The 19,127-nt window shown below is 44.9% G+C and overlaps 1 protein-coding gene across 2 annotated transcripts in view; it reads left to right on the forward strand.

Moving 5' to 3' along the window:
• The first annotated feature begins 328 nt into the window (after positions 1–328).
• Positions 329–19,127, forward strand: part of MFHAS1 (malignant fibrous histiocytoma amplified sequence 1) — a 134,543-nt gene continuing 115,744 nt past the window's right edge. For both annotated transcript variants that reach the window (XM_006884142.1, XM_006884143.1), the window contains exon 1: positions 329–3,323. In XM_006884142.1, the coding sequence (XP_006884204.1) occupies positions 329–3,323 (2,995 nt within the window). The remainder of the gene's footprint in view (positions 3,324–19,127) is intronic.

Raw genomic sequence — 19,127 nt, forward strand, 5'->3', positions numbered from 1 at the left:
TGCGGCGGCCCCTGCTGCCCCGGCGGCGGCTCCGCGCGCCCATGGCGCGGGAGGAAGAATGCGAGCTGCACCCCTCGCTGGCCGCCGCCTCCCCCCGCGCCACTCGCTCAACGCCCCCCGGAGCTGCTCGCTTCGCCGTCGCCCCTCAGCCGCGAGCGCCCGGCCGTTGGCTGCGCTAGGACCCACAGCCGCCGGCCGCCGAGGGCTGGAGGGAAGGGCGGAGCGGGAGCCGGAGGGCCTGGGAGCCGGGCGCCGGCCCCGGGCGCAGCGCGGCATGCAGCTGCGGGCTCCCGCGCCCGCTTGAAGGTGTCGGCCGGGGGCTCCCGCCATGGCTGGGAAGGACAGTGGGAACCTGAAGACGGTGAGGCTGTGGCGGGACGCCGCCCTGCGCGCCAGGAAGCTGCGGAGCAACCTGCGCCAGCTCACGCTCAGCGCCACCGGGGGCTGTCCCGCGGCCGGCACCGACCAGCTGGAGTCCCCCGATGCCCCTCAGCTCGTGCTACCGGCCAACATCGGGGACATTGAAGTGCTGAACCTGGGGAACAACGGTCTGGAGGAGGTGCCCGATGGGCTTGGGTCGGCGCTGGGCAGCTTGCGCGTCCTGGTCCTGCGCAGAAACCGCTTCGTCTGGCTGCCCCCCGCGGTGGCCGAGCTGGGCCATCACCTCACTGAGCTGGACGTGAGCCACAACCGGCTGACTGCCGTGGGTGCAGAAGTGGTGAGTGCCCTGCGGGAGCTGCGCAAGCTTAACCTCAGCCACAATCAGCTGCCCTCCCTGCCCGCCCAGCTGGGCGCCCTCGCCCACCTGGAGGAGCTGGATGTCAGCTTTAACAGGCTGGCACACCTGCCCGACTCTCTTTCTTGCCTCCACCGTCTGCGGACCCTCGACGTGGACCACAACCAACTCACTGCCTTTCCCCAGCAGCTGCTGCAGCTGGCAGCCCTGGAGGAGCTGGATGTGTCCAGCAACCGGCTTCGGGGCCTACCTGAGGATATCAGTGCCCTGCGTGCCCTCAAGATCCTTTGGCTGAGCGGGGCTGAGCTTGGCACCTTGCCCATCGGCTTCTGTGAGCTGGCCAGTCTGGAGAGCCTCATGCTAGACAACAACGGTCTGCAGGCTCTGCCCTCCCAGTTCAGCCGCCTGCAAAAGCTCAAAATGCTCAACCTCTCTTCCAACCTCTTTGAGGAGTTCCCTGCTGCTCTGCTGCCCCTGGCTGGTCTGGAGGAACTCTACCTTAGTCGAAACCAGCTCACCTCAGTGCCATCCCTTATCTCGGACCTGGGCCGGCTTCTCACTCTGTGGCTGGATAATAACAGGATCCGCTACCTGCCTGACACTATTGTGGAACTGACAGGCCTGGAGGAACTAGTGTTACAAGGGAACCAGATTGCTGTGCTGCCGGACAACTTTGGCCAGCTTTCCCGGGTGGGCCTGTGGAAGATCAAGGACAACCCCCTGATTCAGCCCCCCTACGAGGTCTGTATGAAGGGGATCCCCTACATTGCAGCTTACCAAAAGGAGCTGGCTCATTCCCAGCCGGCAGTGCAGCCCCGCCTCAAGCTGCTCCTGATGGGCCATAAGGCTGCAGGGAAGACCTTGCTTCGTCACTGCCTCACGGAGGACAAAGTGGAAGGAAACCATGGAGGGGACAAAGAGAAGAGTTACCCTTCCTCACCTCCTCCCGTGAGTAAGGGCATTGAGGTGACCAGCTGGACAGCTGATGCTTCTCGGGGCCTGCGATTCATCGTGTATGACTTAGCCGGTGATGAAAGTTACGAGGTGATCCAGCCCTTCTTCCTCTCCCCAGGGGCGCTTTATGTGCTAGTGGTCAACTTGGCCACCTACCAGCCGAGCGGCTTTCCCACCACCGTGGGCTCCTTCTTGCATCGAGTGGGGGCCCGAGTGCCGCATGCAGTGGTTTGTATTGTGGGCACACACGCGGACCTGTGTGGGGAGCGGGAACTGGAGGAAAAGTGCCTGGACATTCACCGCCAGATCGCCCTGCAGGAGAAGCATGATGCGGAGGGGCTCAGCCGCCTGGCACAGGTGGTGGACGAAGCCCTGGCCCAGGACTTCGAGCTGCGCTCTGCCAGCCCCCATGCAGCCTACTATGGTGTTTCTGACAAGAACCTTCGGCGCCGCAAGGCCCATTTTCAGTACTTGCTTAACCACCGGCTGCAGATCCTTTCCCCTGTGCTGCCCGTTAGTTGCAGGGACCCGCGCCAATTGCAGCGCCTGCGGGACAAGCTTCTCTCAGTAGCTGAACACCGGGAAATCTTCCCCAACTTGCATAGAGTATTGCCTCGATCCTGGCAGGTGCTGGAGGAACTGCATTTCCAGCCACCTCAGGCCCAACGGCTTTGGCTGAGCTGGTGGGATTCTGCACGCCTGGGCCTGCAGGCAGGTCTGACCGAGGACCGGCTGCAGAGTGCCCTTTCCTACCTGCATGAGAGTGGAAAGCTGCTCTACTTTGAAGACAGTCCAGCCCTCAAGGAACATGTCTTCCACAACCTCACTCGTCTCATTGACATCCTCAATGTCTTTTTCCAGAGGGATGCTTCTTTACTGCTGCATAAGCTGCTCCTAGGGACCAGTGGAGAGGGGGAGGCAGATGGAGAAAGCGCCCTTCTGATGGCGGTGCCTGCCCCTAGCCAGGACCTGCTCCGGGCCACGCAGTTCCATCATTATGTGGAGGGTTTTCTGCTACATGGACTCTTGCCAGCTCATGTCATTCGGTTGCTGCTGAAGCCTCACGTCCAGGCGCAGCAGGACTTGCAGTTGCTGCTGGAACTACTGGAGAAGATGGGACTCTGTTACTGCCTCAATAAGCCCAAGGGCAAGCCTTTGAATGGGTCCATGGCCTGGTACAAGTTCCCGTGCTATGTGCAGAACGAGGTGCCCCATGCAGAGGCCTGGATTAACGGGACCAACTTGGCCGGGCAGTCTTTTGTCGCTGAGCAGTTACAGATTGAATATAGTTTCCCCTTTACCTTTCCACCTGGGTTGTTTGCACGCTTCAGTGTCCAGATCAACAGCCACGTGGTACACAGGTCAGATGGCAAATTTCAGATCTTTGCATATAGAGGGAAAGTTCCTGTGGTGGTGAGCTACAGACCTGCCAAGGGGGTCTTGCAGCCAGACACTCTGTCCATTGCCAGCCATGCATCATTACCAAATATATGGACAGCATGGCAAGCCATTACCCCCTTAGTCGAGGAACTGAACGTCCTGCTTCAGGAATGGCCTGGACTGCACTACACCGTGCATATCCTCTGTCCTAAGTGCCTTAAGAGAGGGTCGCCCAGTCCACACGCTTTCCCAGGTAAGTGGGGAGAAGGACGCTCACTGTTCTGTGGTGCATGTTGGGATGCTTTTATGAAAATACTTGTTTCTCATTTGGCAGAATGTTTAATATCTTAGGTTCCTGGTGGGGTCGGGGGGGGGAGAAGATAGATTTTCAGGGTAAATAGAAGAAGTTTTGGAAACAAGTGGAAGGTAGTCACTTATGTGAATGATATGAAATATAGCCATCAGTATCATGCTTTTCTGATAGAAGGACTCTTACTTTCAAAGTACGCTGCTTTTTTCTCTTCCCAATTTAGCCTACATGTCCTGGAGGGAAACTTTAGGCAGCTGAACAGACGTAGAATAGTGTCTGAGATTAGCCTGCTACAGAGCCTTGGCTGTAATGCATCTTAGACATGTGTTGGAGGGGTGCTTTGGATTTTAAAGGATCATTACCATATACTCTTGTTTACATTCAGAGTATAATCATAAAGTAAAGCCTGTTGCTTGCTGAGAAATTCCGGACGACTGTTTTTGCAATCTTGGTGTATAATGGCTGAGTAAAGACAAGAAAACCAGCCATATTGCATGACTAAGTCTTGGGTTACAGTTTCTCTTCATTTACTTGAGGGCGTGAGGGATCGATGACTTAAGTCTCCCAGGGGGATTTACTTGGGTATTTCCTGATAGTCTTGAACTATTAAATGTCTTGTCTTTGGAGAGGTATTTAGAGCATGGAGCTTTGCCTTGGTGGCGTGGTCTGGCCTGAGTTGCCCTGCTCATCTGAAGGCCAAATGCCTCTGGTGGTTCCAGTCCACCAGTGGCTCTGAAAGATGGTCCTAGAACTGACTTAGAACTTAGCACTGACCCCACAGCAGCGAGCTGGAAGAGAGAGAAGAGACACAAGGCTGACAGGAGTGTTCTTTTCTGGCGAGTGTTTTCCAGAACAATTTATATTTCTCTTTTGAAACACTATTTCTAGGTGAGCAGAATTCCAGGCCTAGTTGTCTGGCATTTTTTTGAGCCACGTTAATTGCTCATAGAAAGGGCTTTTGCTGGAAATATGTCCAGTGTCCTTATTTTTTGTCAGGCCTTCTTTGAATTTAATTTTTGTGGAACAATCCTTGTGCCCGAAGCTCAAAGCAAATGATAGATAGTATCATTGCTCCTTTCTCACCCAAGTTCCCCACCTCCTGGGGGCATATCAGGAGTGATGAAATGGAAGACATGCTACTCTGACCTTTGTCCTCTTCTGAGGACCAGCACAATACAGCTAGTAGTGGTATCAGGTAGGAATTGGATACCAATATTTCCGAAGGGAACATCTTTCCGTTGCCCCAGATCTAGGTCCTTTAGTTCTTGAGCTTGAGAAAAGCACCATATTTAGTTACCGGTCAACTGAACCATCCATTCTGTTCAATTATCTAGTATCTTGTTGCATTCTGTGCCTTAGGAAGTCCTCAGGTTGCTTTTTGCCATTTTGTTTTATTTGCTGAAGCAAAATGTGTCTTTATTGTGTCCCTAAGTTGAATGAAGTGGTTGAAGTTACACATTCCCAGGGCAGTTCTTTGAAGGAGTGCTCTGAAGCCAGTTCTTAATTAAAAAAAAAAAAAATGGAGCCGTTAATAGAATTACTGTTATTTGTAACAATAATTAATAGAATTACTGTTATTAACAACAAAGGGAAAGAAGTCAGCTATTAAAGAAGAGCCATGTAGAGGAATTCAAAGAACGTTGAAGAGTGAACACTGAGGCTGGATTTCCCCCCCCTTCTAACGTCAACCCTACTTTTGAATTTTAGCAGCCATAAATTACAGTTAACACATTTATCCAAGATACAGAAATGAGCTAATGCTTGCATTGCTTTGCCTATTTGCCTTTCATATGAGGTGTACCTTGTCTAATATCCAGACTAGATGACTAGGTTTTGGGTTTTCTTCCCCCTAATATGAAAACAAATTTTGAGCAATTGTAAAATTTTCCTGTATGTTGGATAGGCATACATCATTAGTTATTTTTACAATACAGGGTGTACTTGTGAATTTCACGATGAGCTTAAAGGCTGCATGTCTCTGACAGTACAAATCCACCAGCAGCCGAGAGGGAGAAAGATGAGCCATCACATCCTGTTGAGATTTACAAGCTCCAGAAACTTGATGGATGGTAACTGTGGGTCAAAATGGACTCGACAGCAGCGAGTTTGAGTTTCTGAGATACAGTCGGAAAATTTACCTCTGTTGCTTTGGTTACGTATGCTTCGGCTTCTCACAAAAGGAGAAGGCAGTGTAGCACGGTTGAGTACTTTTGACCTGAATAATTTAATTATATGGAATGTAGGGAGTTCGGGTGGCCTAGTGGTAAGATGCTGTGCTGCAGTCCTGAAGGCACACAGTTCGAATCCTCCAGCTTCTCTGGGGAGAAGGATGTACAGTCTCCTGCACTGTGATTAACTACCTCTGAAAACCCGCTGGAGGGTCAGCTGTGGGTCACTTCTTACTTGACAGTATACAACAACAGTGTATTGAATGAGGCATAGAAGCCCTGATATAGATCCACAGAAAGAATCTAAACCACCTGCCCTAGAGTCTACTCCAACTCAGGGTAACTCTATGTGTGTCAGTGGAACTGTGTCCCTTAGTGTTTTCATGGCTAAGTTTTTTTTAAATAGATTGCCATGCCTTTCTTCTGAATGTCTCTGGTGGGTTTAAACGGCTTTTACTACTGAGTAAGTTAGCTGTGTGCAACACTCTGTGACTTCCAGCAAGCTTCTGGTGATGTGATTTTATTCACTTGGGTCAGTGCTATGTTTTTACGTGGGAAGAGAACTTATTTGGGAAATTGAGCTTGTATTGAATGAAGTTTTTTGCAAAGTATCATATGCTTCAAATTGTTGAAACTCATTTTTTTTTAAAAATTGAGATTTTAGTGAAAGCTTATAGTTAACTTGGATTTCCATTCCATTCCATTGTTGCACATTTTCCTCCCTGTCCCCTCTCCTCCCCAGTTCACCTTTCTCTTTGGGGGAAAAAAAATTCTTTCATTGTTATACAATCCCCCCTCCCCCAGTCCACTTTACCATGCAGCTCTTATTCTGGACTCTTGTCATGCCAGTAATACCTAATCATATATCCTTTTTCCAGATCAGTGGACAGAAGTTTTCATTCCGTTTTGTGTGTCATTCATTCAGATAACTTAATGCCTTCCCACTTCTCTCAGCCTTTTACCCTTCTGTTAACTGTGTGAGCACGCCATGTGCCTCTCAGAGCACTCAGCATATTTTCCCTTGTTCTGTTGGTGTCACATACGTCATTGGATCTCTTTATTAGGTAGTTCACTTGAGCTTCCTCCAAGTACAAAGCAGGCCTTTATCTCTGTAGCCCTGTGAAAGACTGTTAGATGTTTGTTAAATGATTATGTTTGAGGATTTTTTTTTGTGTGTGAAAAATACTTTTTTCCTTTCCCTTTTTGTTTTTGTTGACATAGTTTTGTCAAGTTTCAGGGAGTGGTGGTGTTGTTGTTATGTGCCGTCTAGTCGCTTGCGACTCATAGCGACCCTATGTACAACAGCCCTAAACCCTGCTCTATCCTGTGCCAATTACATTGCCTCTGACACACCCATCCCGATTACCCCAGTCACTGAATCAGTCCACCTCATAGAGGGTCTTCCCCTCCTGCGCCGTAAAAATATGGAACGCTTCACAAATTTGCGTGTCATACTCAAAGAATAATAATAATAATAATAATAATAATTATTATTATTATTATTATTATTTTGCTTTGTTCTTTTTGCCAGCTTTCATCTCTCTCCCAGAATGTGCCTCTAGTATTCCAATTATGACTGTATTACTGGGCCATCCTTTGAATGGCTCCTTCAGTTTGACCACTGAAGCAAAGCAACGTTCTTGCCTTATTATATTTAAGTTTTAGAATTGCTGGAATTTCAGCATGACCTAGTTGTTTGGACTGAATTAGTCATTGTGTTTTGTGTTTTTTGTTTTTTTTTTTTTTAATTTCACAAAGGCTTAAGTTTAGCATTATTAACACTGATGATTCCTGCCTTTGCGTTTTGTAGACAGTCCTCTTTGAACTCTCTTGACTTTATTTCATATTAAAAAACAAAATCTTGTCGTGCAGTGGAAGAAAAAAAATACTGTGCAGAATAAAATGCAAAGACTAGAAAAATACTTTGGAGGGTTCACATTCTTTTAAGATGCCCAAGCATCTCTTGCTTGAACTAAGAAAATGGAATCTCTAGAGTATTCTCACACAACTAGTTTAGAATTATCTAGAGGAAGACTTCTTCATTTGTTACAGACATTCTCTGCTGTATGATACTGCATGCTCCTGTTACTCCTCAGTCCACATACGTTGCTGTTCGTGAGATCTGGTCAGTGGGATCCGTGTGCTACACACTAGAACCTAGCTTAGTGGGGCCTCCTGTGAAAGCAGATTGTAAGGCTCTTCTTCTAGGATACCTTTAGGTGGATTTGAATCACCAACCTTTTGATTTAAAAACAACCTCTTGCTATCCATTTGATCCCGAGCACTTAATTTGTACCACTCAGAGACTCCTAAGCCTCCATTCTTGCTGATCTGCTTCACCTTTTTTTTTCTTCTCTGAGTACAGTGACTTTATTGATGGTATATGACAAGATGGGCTTTCTGAGCCCCTCCTCTTTCTCAGGGGGACTGGATGGACATTTTGTCAAGGATGTGAGATTCTCAGTATGTGTGTGATTCTGGAGTTGGGGCAAGGACTCCTTCCTCAGCAGCTGAGGGTCTCTCTCTCTCTCTTCTAGTGCTGTTGCTGGGGCTGATGGTCCAAGTGGCTCTTATTCTTTGCAGGCTGTGTGGGTCAGGTCGACTACCTGTTTGCTGTAGCCAAATTCATTGTCATACGAGGAAATGAGTTTGACAAAGTAGTCATTTAGGAAATGCCAGCATCAAAGGTGGAAGAATGGGTATCACTGTTAAAGTCACAACAGACAACCTGGTCTTCAGTGTATCCCAGGATGCCCTTGAGGGGCCCTTCTGATGCCTGCTTTACTACTTTCTTGATGTTATCATATTTGGCAGCTTTCACTAGATGGCAATTCAGATGCACAACTGATACATTGAGGGTGGGAACACTGAAAGCCATGCCAGTAAGTTTCCCAGTCAGTTCAGGGATGACCTTGCCCACAGCCTTGGCAGTGTCAGTAGATGCAGGGATGATATTCCAGCCAGCTCCATGGCCATCACTTCACAGCTTTCCGGAGGGACCATGGCATGGACTGTGGTCATGAGTCCCTCGACAATGCCAAAATTGGCAAGTGGGCCAAGCAGTTGGTGGTGCAGGGGGCATTACTGACAATCTTGAGTGAGTTGTCATGCTTCTCATGATTCACACCTATCACAAACTTCAGGGCATTGGCAGAAGGAGCAGAGATGACTTATTTGGCACCACCCTTCAAATGAGCCCAGCCTTTTCCAAAGTTGTGGAGACACCATTGGACTCCACAACATACTCAACACCATAATCAACCCCACTTGCTGTTGGCATGATCAAGCTCTGGAAAATAATGAGAGCTTTTCCATTGATGACAAACTTTCATTCTCAGCCTTGACAGTGCCATTGAGCTTGCCATGGGCGGAATCATACTGGAGCATAACGAGCATGTAGTTGAGGTCAATGAAGGGATCATTGATGGTGACAGCATCCACTTTGCTGGAGTTTAAAGCAGCCCTGGTGAGCCGGTGTCCAATGCAGCCTAATCTGTTTACTCCAACCTTCACCATCCTGCCTCAGGGATGCGTTCAAGGCTGCTTGAGAAGAGAGGCTATCTGTCAATTCACGAGAGGCAGAGAACTGCTTCATCTTAATACCTAAAATATTTATAGGGTGTACCTCCGAGGGTTCTGTGAGGATTAGGTGAGAGTATGTGTTGAGGCAAACAGTTACTCTTTATGTGTGGAGAAGTGGGGCACTCCTGCTCCATGGCCCAGGCAGAGAGGGGGTGGGGTGTGGGGGTGGCTGAGGCAGGCATTGGAGTGGACACCATTTCTGACTGCTCTCTCCACCACTCATTCTTTTCCCCCTTAGTCACCTGTTCTGATTAGGTTAAACCGGGGACAAGTGCCTGCCCCCTTCATTTTTCTGTACCCTTGGTTCCTATGTCCCAGGGGAAGAGTTTCTTTGTGTTTCCAGCAGGGCTTTGAACCAGTTCCTTCTGGCTTCACCTCCTGCTGAGAATTTGCATTTCTACCCCAGTTGTCCTGAGCCAGGTTCTACATTATAGTTGGATGGCATCCCCAGGTGCCCTTTATAGATCCCTGCGTGATCACCTGGGGATCTTGTTAGAATGTAGTTTCTGATTCAGTATTTCAGAGGTGGAAAGGCCAATTATCTGTGAGCGGTTGAAGTGGTTGGAAGCCTTGGCTTCCAGGCACTGTGGATAGCTCACCAGAGAAGGTCAGCTTGTGACCAGCCCCTCAACTTTCATTTCTCCCTACTCCAGTTTCTCTGCCTGAAAAGCTAGTTAGTGGTTGTCAAGTTAACCTTCATCTTGAGGTTACCTTCACTTCAGTGACGAGGGTTTCAGAGGCCTCTTTGAGCTGCATGTGCCATTAAAGAAGCGGACACTCATTCTTATCTGGTGCCTCATGTCTGTAGAACCAAGGGTGATTGAGAGGCATCTCAGAACCAACAGAATCCTTGTGATGAAGTATCTGTATGAACCAGAGGGTTTCTGTGTGAGGGATAGCGGCATTACTCCACAGTTCCCTCCCGTCTCTGAGCACTGATGTTTCAGCACTCCTTGTGCAGTGTCTGTTGTATCGATGAGCATGGGCACTCAGTGGGGGCTGATTCTTTTCAAAGGACTCATTCAGGGGTTTCCTGGCAGGTGTGCCTTTTGTTGATTGCTCATGGTGTACTTTATCTTGAAGTGTGTGCCTGAAGATAAATGGGTGTTATTTCCCCACGTGATGTTTTTGGTGCTTCTGTGTCTGTTAACGCTTACAGAAATGGAGGAGGGCTGGGCAGGGGGACAGCTTATCAGGATGGCAGGCTGCATGGAAGGTTGGAGCTGGCTTTGGAAACCCCTCTACCTCCTGACTTCACGCTTGCCCTTGAATCTATCCTCCGACCTGACTTGCATCACTCCTTTTGACTTGACAGTGAATCTTGGGGCAAGTCTGATGAGTGAGGAGAGTGAAGGTGAGAGTAGAGCCGGGGTGGGAACAGATGTGATGAGGGTCTCAGTGGTTCTCACCTGCTCACTTACCTTCTTCCAGCTGATGCTAATTTCAGAAACTGTGTTAAGGCTCCTGGGTAGGGTTTGTAGAAGACTCTTGGAGAGCTACTGGTTGTAGCCTGGAACATGGTCTTGGATACTCCACAGCATAGAGGCAGTATGGGTAATGACTTCCAGCTATCATTGCCAGCAGGGCTGTCTTAGTGTGAGGAGGGAGGAGGAGGCATTCTTAGTTATCTGTCTTCTTGGCACCGAGTGCTGGAAAACATGTTCTCACTTTCCTTTTCTCAACATAATTTCTTAGTGAAGTCTATTGGTGCCTTGTTTCTTAAAAAGTGAATTAATGAAATGCTGTTAGTAGTTCCCCCTCCTGCCCCCCGCTATACATGTACAGAAGGCAGAGAATAAATGATGTCAAACTTGGTGTCAAATGGAATGTGGGTAGGATAGGCTGGAAGCCCCTGGTGATGGATTCAGGGGCATAGTGGCTGTGGAGAGAGTTTCACCCACCTTGGGAAGGAACTTGCAGCTGTAGACAGAGGCAGGGCTTTGCTGAATAGCACCAGGCTGCTCCAGCTATTTTCTTCACTTCTGCAAATCTGTGTGTGTATGTGTTTGGGGAGGGGGGAGAGAAGAGGGCAAGGAGGAAAGAGGAGGAGAGTTATGACAAGTCTGCTTCTCGAAGGTTTCTGTTTTTATAGACCATTCTGCTTGTTTAGTGAGGTGGCTTAGTGAGCTGAGAGCAGTTTTGAGCCAAAAACAGATTATGGAAGTCAGTTTCCCTCCTGGGGGAAATTGACTTGGAATTCTCTGGCAGTTTTCCTTGCAAGGCATGCTTTTAGGAGAGTAGAGCTATTTAGGCAGAATCTTGAGATGCTCTGTAGACTGAACTTTTTTTTTAAAGGAAGTTTTCATAATGTCTTTTAGTGTTTCTAAGGCTAGAAAGTATAACCCTGGATCTGTGGTATTTTCTGTGTCATATGTGGTTAAACAGGGAGCTGATATACAGTGCAACAGAGTGCAACAGAGACTACAGGAAGTGTGGGGACGAGTGGTATTCCCAGTTTCCATGCAGGAAACCTGGGCATGGTTTCCAGAAACTGCGCCTCATGTATGCCACTACTTGTCCATCTACAGAGGCTTGCATGTTTCTTTGATGCTGAACAGGCTTCTAAGGGGAAGTAGGAAGAAAGGCCTAGAGGAGGTCGGCTTTCAAAATCAGCCAGTGATAAAACCCCTATGGATCGCGGTACTGTAACCCTACAGTCCATCCTGGAGTGGCACAGGACCAGGCAGGGTTTTATTCTTTGTGCATAGAGTTGCTGTTTGTCTGGCGCTGAGTAAAGAGAGCACAGATGAGTGCTGTCCTCTGCTCAGAGCTTTCTCCACACACATTTTGACTAGAATGGCTGGAATGATTGGCGTGACTGTGGAGATAGGAAGGTGAGAATGAGGGGTGGCAGAGATACAAAATTAGGTTATTCCTAAATGAAACAAGTGCACCGTAAGTTCATTAGCTTGAGTCTGTCATCAGCCACAGGCAAATACATGCTTTGCACAAAAGTTTTTACTGAACTGGGAGTTTTAAGAAAATAAATAAAATACACGGGGAGCTAAGTTATTGTGGTTTTATTTTTTAAATTTTTATTATTTTTTGTGTTTGTACCATCAAATCAGGTCTGACTGGTATAGGAGGAGATTGTCCCTCCTTCTCCAGCAGAGCATCTGGTGGATTTGAACCATGCACCTCTGGGATTGCAGGGAGCCAAGTTTTGAGATGTAGGTTGATGTTAACTATTGATTCTATAATAATATATGGCTCTGACCACCATGTGGAAGGAAGAAATTGTTTATTACTAGGGAAAAAAACAAAACAAATTACTGTTTCTAAAATTTTTTCTATGTCAAAAAATATGATGCTACTGAGAAAAACTGGCTACAATGTTGAATTTACTTGGCATAGATGATTATGTGGAAAATACAGGCCAAGTCATTCTTTTGTGATGATTTAAGTTTGGGTAATTTGCTTGCAAGAAATCTCGGTCAGATCTTGAGAGGATGCTTGAAGAAAATGTAGTGTATCTGGGGGTTTAAGATATACTTCTAAACCTGATAATTTTGGGGAGTTGGGGATGAATGAATGCCTCCTCTCCAAGAATCCTTATTTTATTTCTTGGAGTCATTTATGAGTTGTTGATTTTTTTAATTTTTTATTTCATGAAGGAATGAAGGCATCAGTCATTTCTTGATCATCAGAGACTGAAATGGACTCCTGTGTCTTTATAAATTGAGTGCTGTCATAGTGATAATATATGACTACTACTTAGAAATGTCTTTCTTTGTTGAGGTAGCTTTCTGTTAATCACCACATTAAATGTCGAGAAAATTAAAGGGTTACATTTCTTAGCCACTCCCTCCTTCCAAAATGAAATATTTATATTTACATTGTATTAATATTATTTTACAGTGGTAATGATTTTTTTTGGGGGGGTAGCAAAATAAGGCTCATTCTTTACTTTCTTTTATTTCTTCTTTCCAAAAATATGAAATTAAAAGTTAGTGGAGAGGAGAGGGAAAATATATAAAATTAAAAAATGTTTAGGTGCTGTTGTTTAACATCGTAAAATTTATTTTTTAAAATGATTCCTGTTTTTCAAGGCAGTTTTCTTTAATATGCAAGTTGCTGTTTAATCGTTCAGACTCATGGTGACCCCATGTGAATCGGAGTAGAAGAAGCTCCAGTCTGCTTCCAAAAGTTAGTGTTTTCAAAGTAGATGGACAAACTTTTCTTCCACAGCAACTCACAGTGGATTCAAACCTGTAACCTTCAGGTTAGCAGCCATGCACATTTGTACTTTCTAGGGACCCCTTGCCTTTAAGTTCAATGGGATATTGTTTTAATCATCACAGCAGTTTTTCTAGGGGTATAGGACTTGAAGAAAACACAGGAATCATCAACATGTTGATAATCTTGGTTTCCTCTGAGAAGAGTGCTAAGTACTTCATATGGGCAATCTTGCTTATTCCTCAAAGCAGCTCTGTGAGGTAGGTATTCGACTGTCCTCATTTTCAGATTCGGATACTGAGGTGTGTAATATTAAGTACATTTTCAAGAGTTCAAGCACTCTAGGGTCTCAGCCCTGCTGTGTGCTCATCCCTACTACTGTGCCTGTCAGGGTGAGGCCGACCCTTGCTTTCCAGTGCACTGCTCTGTACTCGCCTTTCTGCAGACATTCATACAGTATCATACCGTGCTAGATGCTGTGGCCTGTTCTGGGCACTTAGTTCCCCATCATGCATATTCCTGCCATTGTACAGGTCATGTCCTCGTGGATGAGGAGTGAGGAGTCCTGTACTGGGTCTCAGACAGGTGTGTCTCACTATAGTCTAGTATTAGCAGGTGATTTCCTGTGGAGAAGTAGGCAGGGACATTCAAATCAGAATGAATACAAATAGTTCAGCTCCTAGGGGAAGGGGTACAGATCAAGCACCAGAGCATTTAGCATTTATGAATCTTAATGAGTTAAGGTATTTCTTTGTTGTTGTTATTGTTGTTACGTGCCGTTGAATCGCTTGCGACTCATAGCGACCCTATGTACAACAGCCCTAAACTCTGCTCTGTCCTGTGCCAGTCACACTGTCTCTGACACTCCCGTCCTGATTATCCCAGTCACTGAATCAATCCACCTCATAGAGGGCCTTCCCCTCCTGCGCTGTCTTTCCACCCTCCCAAGCATGATGTCCCTCTCCAAGGACCTGTCCCTCCTTACAACATGTCCAAAGTATGTTAGATGAAGCCTCAGAATCCTTGCCTCCAAGGAGCTGCCCAGTTTAACCCTTTCCAGGATGAATCTGTTTGTTTTCCTAGCAGTCCATGGTACCCTCAATACTCTTCTCCAGCACCACACTTCAAAGGCATCAATTCTCCTTCTATCCTCCCTAGTCATTGTCCAACTCTCTGATGCATATCAAGTGATAGCAAAGACCATAGCCTGTACCAGACGCACCTTTATCTCCAAAGACACACCGTTGCTCTTGAGTACTTTAGAGAGGTCCCTAACAGCAGACTTTCCCATCGCAATATGTCTTTTAATTTCCTGGCTACCGGTGCCGAGAGTGTTGAATGTGGAGCCAAGCAAACTAAAGCTGTGAACAATCTCATCTCTTCGCCATCCATCCTGATGCTGCCAGTTGGCCCAGTGGTGAGAATCTTTGTCTTCTTGACATTGGGCCTCAATCCATATTGGAGGCTGCAGTCCTTGACCCTCTGCAGCAAGCACTTCAGGTCCTCCTCAGTTTCAGTAAGCAGGGTTGTGTCATCTGCATAACGCAGATTGTTGATGAATCTTCTACCAATCCTGACACCACATTTTTCTTCATAGAGCCTAGCCTCCCGGATAATCTGTTCTGCATACAGGTTGAAAAGGTATGGAGACAGGACACATCCCTGGCATACACCCTTCCTAGTTTTGAACCATGCAGTGTTTCCTTGCTCTGTTCTGACTTCTGCCTCGTGGTCCAAGTATAGGTTTTCCATTAGCACGATCAAGTGTTCTGGGATTCCCATTCTTCTCAGAGTCAACAGATATTTCTTTAATTAAGTTAAATTTCTGGACTATTAACATTTTTTGCAAGTGACTGCAGCTGGTTCATAAACTAGAATTTCAGAAGCTTTGTCTGAACCTGCTCCTTTACTCAGACCTTTTCTCAGACTTGGGAAGAGATTTCTGGCTGGAAAAGTGGAAGAGTGCTTCTAAATACATTGCTCAGTGTCACAGTCCAGTTGTTCCTGGGCTGACAGAACCACCTGCTCTGTAATTTGTGTCTGAGCCTGTCCCTGCTGTAGTTCTCCATGTCTGAGTGCTGGAGAGGGGAGTGCTAGTTGTTCTAACAGGCAAATAGCTACATGCCTCTATAATCCCCAGGAATGCATCTGGAAACATTGATTTTCTTTACTTAAAGTCTTACCATAACAGACTCTGCCTGAGATGTAGGCAAATCTGGATGTAACAAAATTGGCATGATATCACAAACTGATTAAGTTTCATTCTCTTTACTTTGGGTTGTGTTTTTTTGTTTGTTTGTTTGTTTTTAATTAGTTTGCTTACTTGAGTTCATATACATTGTGTTTCACACTTTTCTTCATTCACATTGTGTTTCATACAATCATTTTCACATTTTCATGAAATCTGTTTTATAAAATGAATCCCCATTGGGCTTTGCACACCATTACCCTGTCTTTTCGCTGAGATTCTCCTCGACCCTACTGACTGCTAGGAGGATTTGCTGGCCTCGTGGTAAGGAGCTGCACTGCCAGCTGTCAACCAACCGGCTGCTCTGGAGGAGAGAGGTGGGCAATCTCCTGTGGAGTTTACTGCTTCTGAAAACCTGCTGGAGGATCAGCCATGAGTTGGTTCTGACTTGACAGCACATAACAACAACAACTGACAGATAGGACATACTTTTTTAGAATTTTCTGTTCATTTTGTACTGCTGGAAATCCCCTATTTTATGCACTTCATTGGCTTGGACCTCATGCTACTATGACAGTGTTTTCTTACATTTATTTCTATTTGCCTTCTCTTGCTTTTCAGTTTATCAAGCTATATTCAGTTACGTTTTACTTGAAATTCTGGGAAGTACATAGTATTTTTAAAATTTTATTTTACGTTTTGCCTTCGTTGAGGCACTTGGACTTTTGTACTACATTTGAAAATCAAAATATTAGAATATGGTGGTTAATTACAGGGGCTTTGGAAATAGATGCTTAGACTCTAATCTCTACTGTCCCACCAGTTATTTTTGCGACTTTAGGCTTCTCTGTACTGCCTGTCTCATAGGGTGAGCTGAGGATGAACTGAGTTAATATAGGTACTTAGAGCATGCCTGGCAGATGATAAGAGCTCAGCAAATGCTAGCTGCTGCTGCCCCAGAAAGCACACTAGTTTAAACATACGCTTAGGGATTTCACAAGCTTGTGGTTAAAAAGCTTATTTATTCATAGAAGGCAGCCCCTGGTGCGAACTGTTAATGGCATTCAGTGGCTAACCAAAAAGACGTGAAGGTTCAGCTTTACCTAGAGAGGGACCTCAGAAGAAAATGCTGACAGTCAATTTCCAAAAAAAATCAGCCACTAAACATCTTATGGAGCGTAGTTCTACTGTGACGTACGTAGGATCATCCTGAATCCAAATGGACTGAACAACATCTGGTTTGATGAAGTCGTAGGAGGATTGGAGTGTGATCCCCATTTATAAACATCATGTGGTATTGTATGCTGTAAAGGCAGAACCAGTTAATAGTGACCTTCCAGAGTGTTCTCAGGGCCTGTAAATCACAAGAAAGGAGATTGCCTGTCTTTTTCTTGAGGAGCAGCTGGTGGATTTGAATGCCCTGCCTCCGAGTTGACAATACAGCTGTTTACCAGAGCTCCCTAAACACCTTATATTTTATTTTTTAACCTTATTAAAATATATGAAATTTAGAGTAAAGGAAAACAACATAATCACTTTGTGTATTTTGCTATATTTCTTTTTCATTTCCTCCCCCACCTGCTTAAGCTTCTCTGTCTCTCATAGTGCTGTTGAGTTGAAATCATTTCACAGCTCTCTCTCCATTGGGTTTCTGAGGCTGTAAATCACATGAGAAATAATTAATTGTCATCTTTCTTCTGTGGAACTGCTGTTGAATTCAGACTGCCAGAGAGGCATGAACTTTGGATTAGCAGTGTAACTCCCTACAGGCTATGCAGATTTTGAAAAAAAAAAAAAAGTAGTTATAATCAGATGATATCACTCAGATACTTATTTTTCTTAACATAAACTGCCATTGGTAGTGTTATTAGAATCTACACAGTGATTTTAAATACTTGCAGAATAGTAGTAAATCAAGTCAAGGTGATTTTTTACATTTGTTTATTTAATCTCTGAATGCTTAAATTGCTTCTAGTTTTTGTTGCTATGAGTAACTCTGTGATGACTGTATTTCTTTGGAAACTTCTTTCTTATTTGGGCAGTGATTCCAAAAGTGGAATCATTGAGTCAAAAGCAAAGAATGTTCTTAAGTCTTGATACGTGTTTGCTTACATTACTTTCCATGAGGGTTGCCCAATCCATGCTCTTCTTACAGTGTGGGTAACTCTGTTTCACTGCCCTTCATTGGGAAGGGGTCTCATCTGAGAAATGGTACTCATTTGATCACTCAGTGTATTGCAGATATTTTCATATCATCAGGAACAGACTTAAAAAAAATGAACTGAAGTTTAGTGGGAAAGAGTATCTCATCAATGTTTCAAAGTTTTAATTAGTAAATGTGTTTTCCTTTATAGTTGTTGACTAATTGTGTTGCTTTTTTGGTTAATTATGTGGTGATACCTTTGGCATTATCTCAGTGTTTGTTTTTAAAATTACAGTGTTTTCCTGTTACTTTGCATTAATGATTCATATATTAAAGATAATAACCTTTTTTTCTACCATGCTTAAAGCATTAATTTCCCTAGCGGTTTGCCATTTTAGTTGTTTAAAATGCTTTTGATGTTTTACATTTCATTCAGTACAATACATTGCTAGTTTTCTTTGTGATTCTTCCCCCTAGAACTTAAAACATTACTTTCTAACTACAGACTGATACCAGACTCACATATAGAATGATAACCCCTCTATCCATATGACATCCGCTAACAATAATAAAACAAGTTACATCTCTACATGCATAGTCAATTCAGAATAAAAGCCCCCCTTTTCCCATCTCCCTCTCTAATGTCTTTTTCTTCTTCACTGTATTTCTTGTAATTTCTTCTAGAGCAGATAACACATATAATTTAACCTGAAAGAGATCATGCTATATTTATGCATGTAGTCACTTAAAATATTTTCATATCAGCAAAAACATAGCTACTGTGGGGTGTATCTGTGTGTGTGTTTAAATGAATGCATAGTATTTTATCAAGGGACAAATTGTTTAGTCCTTTATAGACAAGACAGCCTTTGGTTCTTTAAAGGCTGGTTGGTAGTTGATTTTGGTTTTTTGTTTGTTTTGTTTTTGTTTTTTTTTTAAATTTTGAGCTAAGTAACATTTTCACCTTCTCTGTTGGGCTGCTCACCAGAAGGTCCATGGTTTGAATCTACCAACCACTCCATGGGAGAGACCTGGGCTGACCCTTCCTGTAAAGATTCCCAGCCTCAGAAACTTGATCGAAGGTTAGTAGGAGTCAGAATTGACTTTATTTCAGAGGATTTGTTAAGCACTCAATATTCTTAAGTTTATAATTCTTTGTGTTGTAGCTTTATTGAGATGCAGTTAGAAAAAAGGGCAGATCTCTCATTCAGAATAGTGAAGCTTAGAAAGGAAGGGGCTTAGAAATTATAAGAGCATACCCATTCAATTTAAAGCAAGAATAATCTTGTAGGTTAGCTTTTGTGGTAATTACACACTTAATGCTTTAATGCATCTAGCCAGGAAATTAAAAGATGTATTGTGATGGGAAAGTCTGCTGTTAGGCACCTCTCCAAAGTACTGAAGAGCAATGGCGTCTCTCTGGAGACTAAGGTGCTTCTGATACAGGCCATGGTCTTTGAAATAATTTGTTATGCACCAGAGAGTTGGAC

This window comes from Elephantulus edwardii, unplaced genomic scaffold (genome assembly GCF_000299155.1).
Source record: "Elephantulus edwardii isolate Elephantulus edwardi_28Jun2011 unplaced genomic scaffold, EleEdw1.0 scaffold00031, whole genome shotgun sequence".
In the NCBI taxonomy this organism is placed as follows: Eukaryota; Metazoa; Chordata; class Mammalia; order Macroscelidea; family Macroscelididae; genus Elephantulus; species Elephantulus edwardii.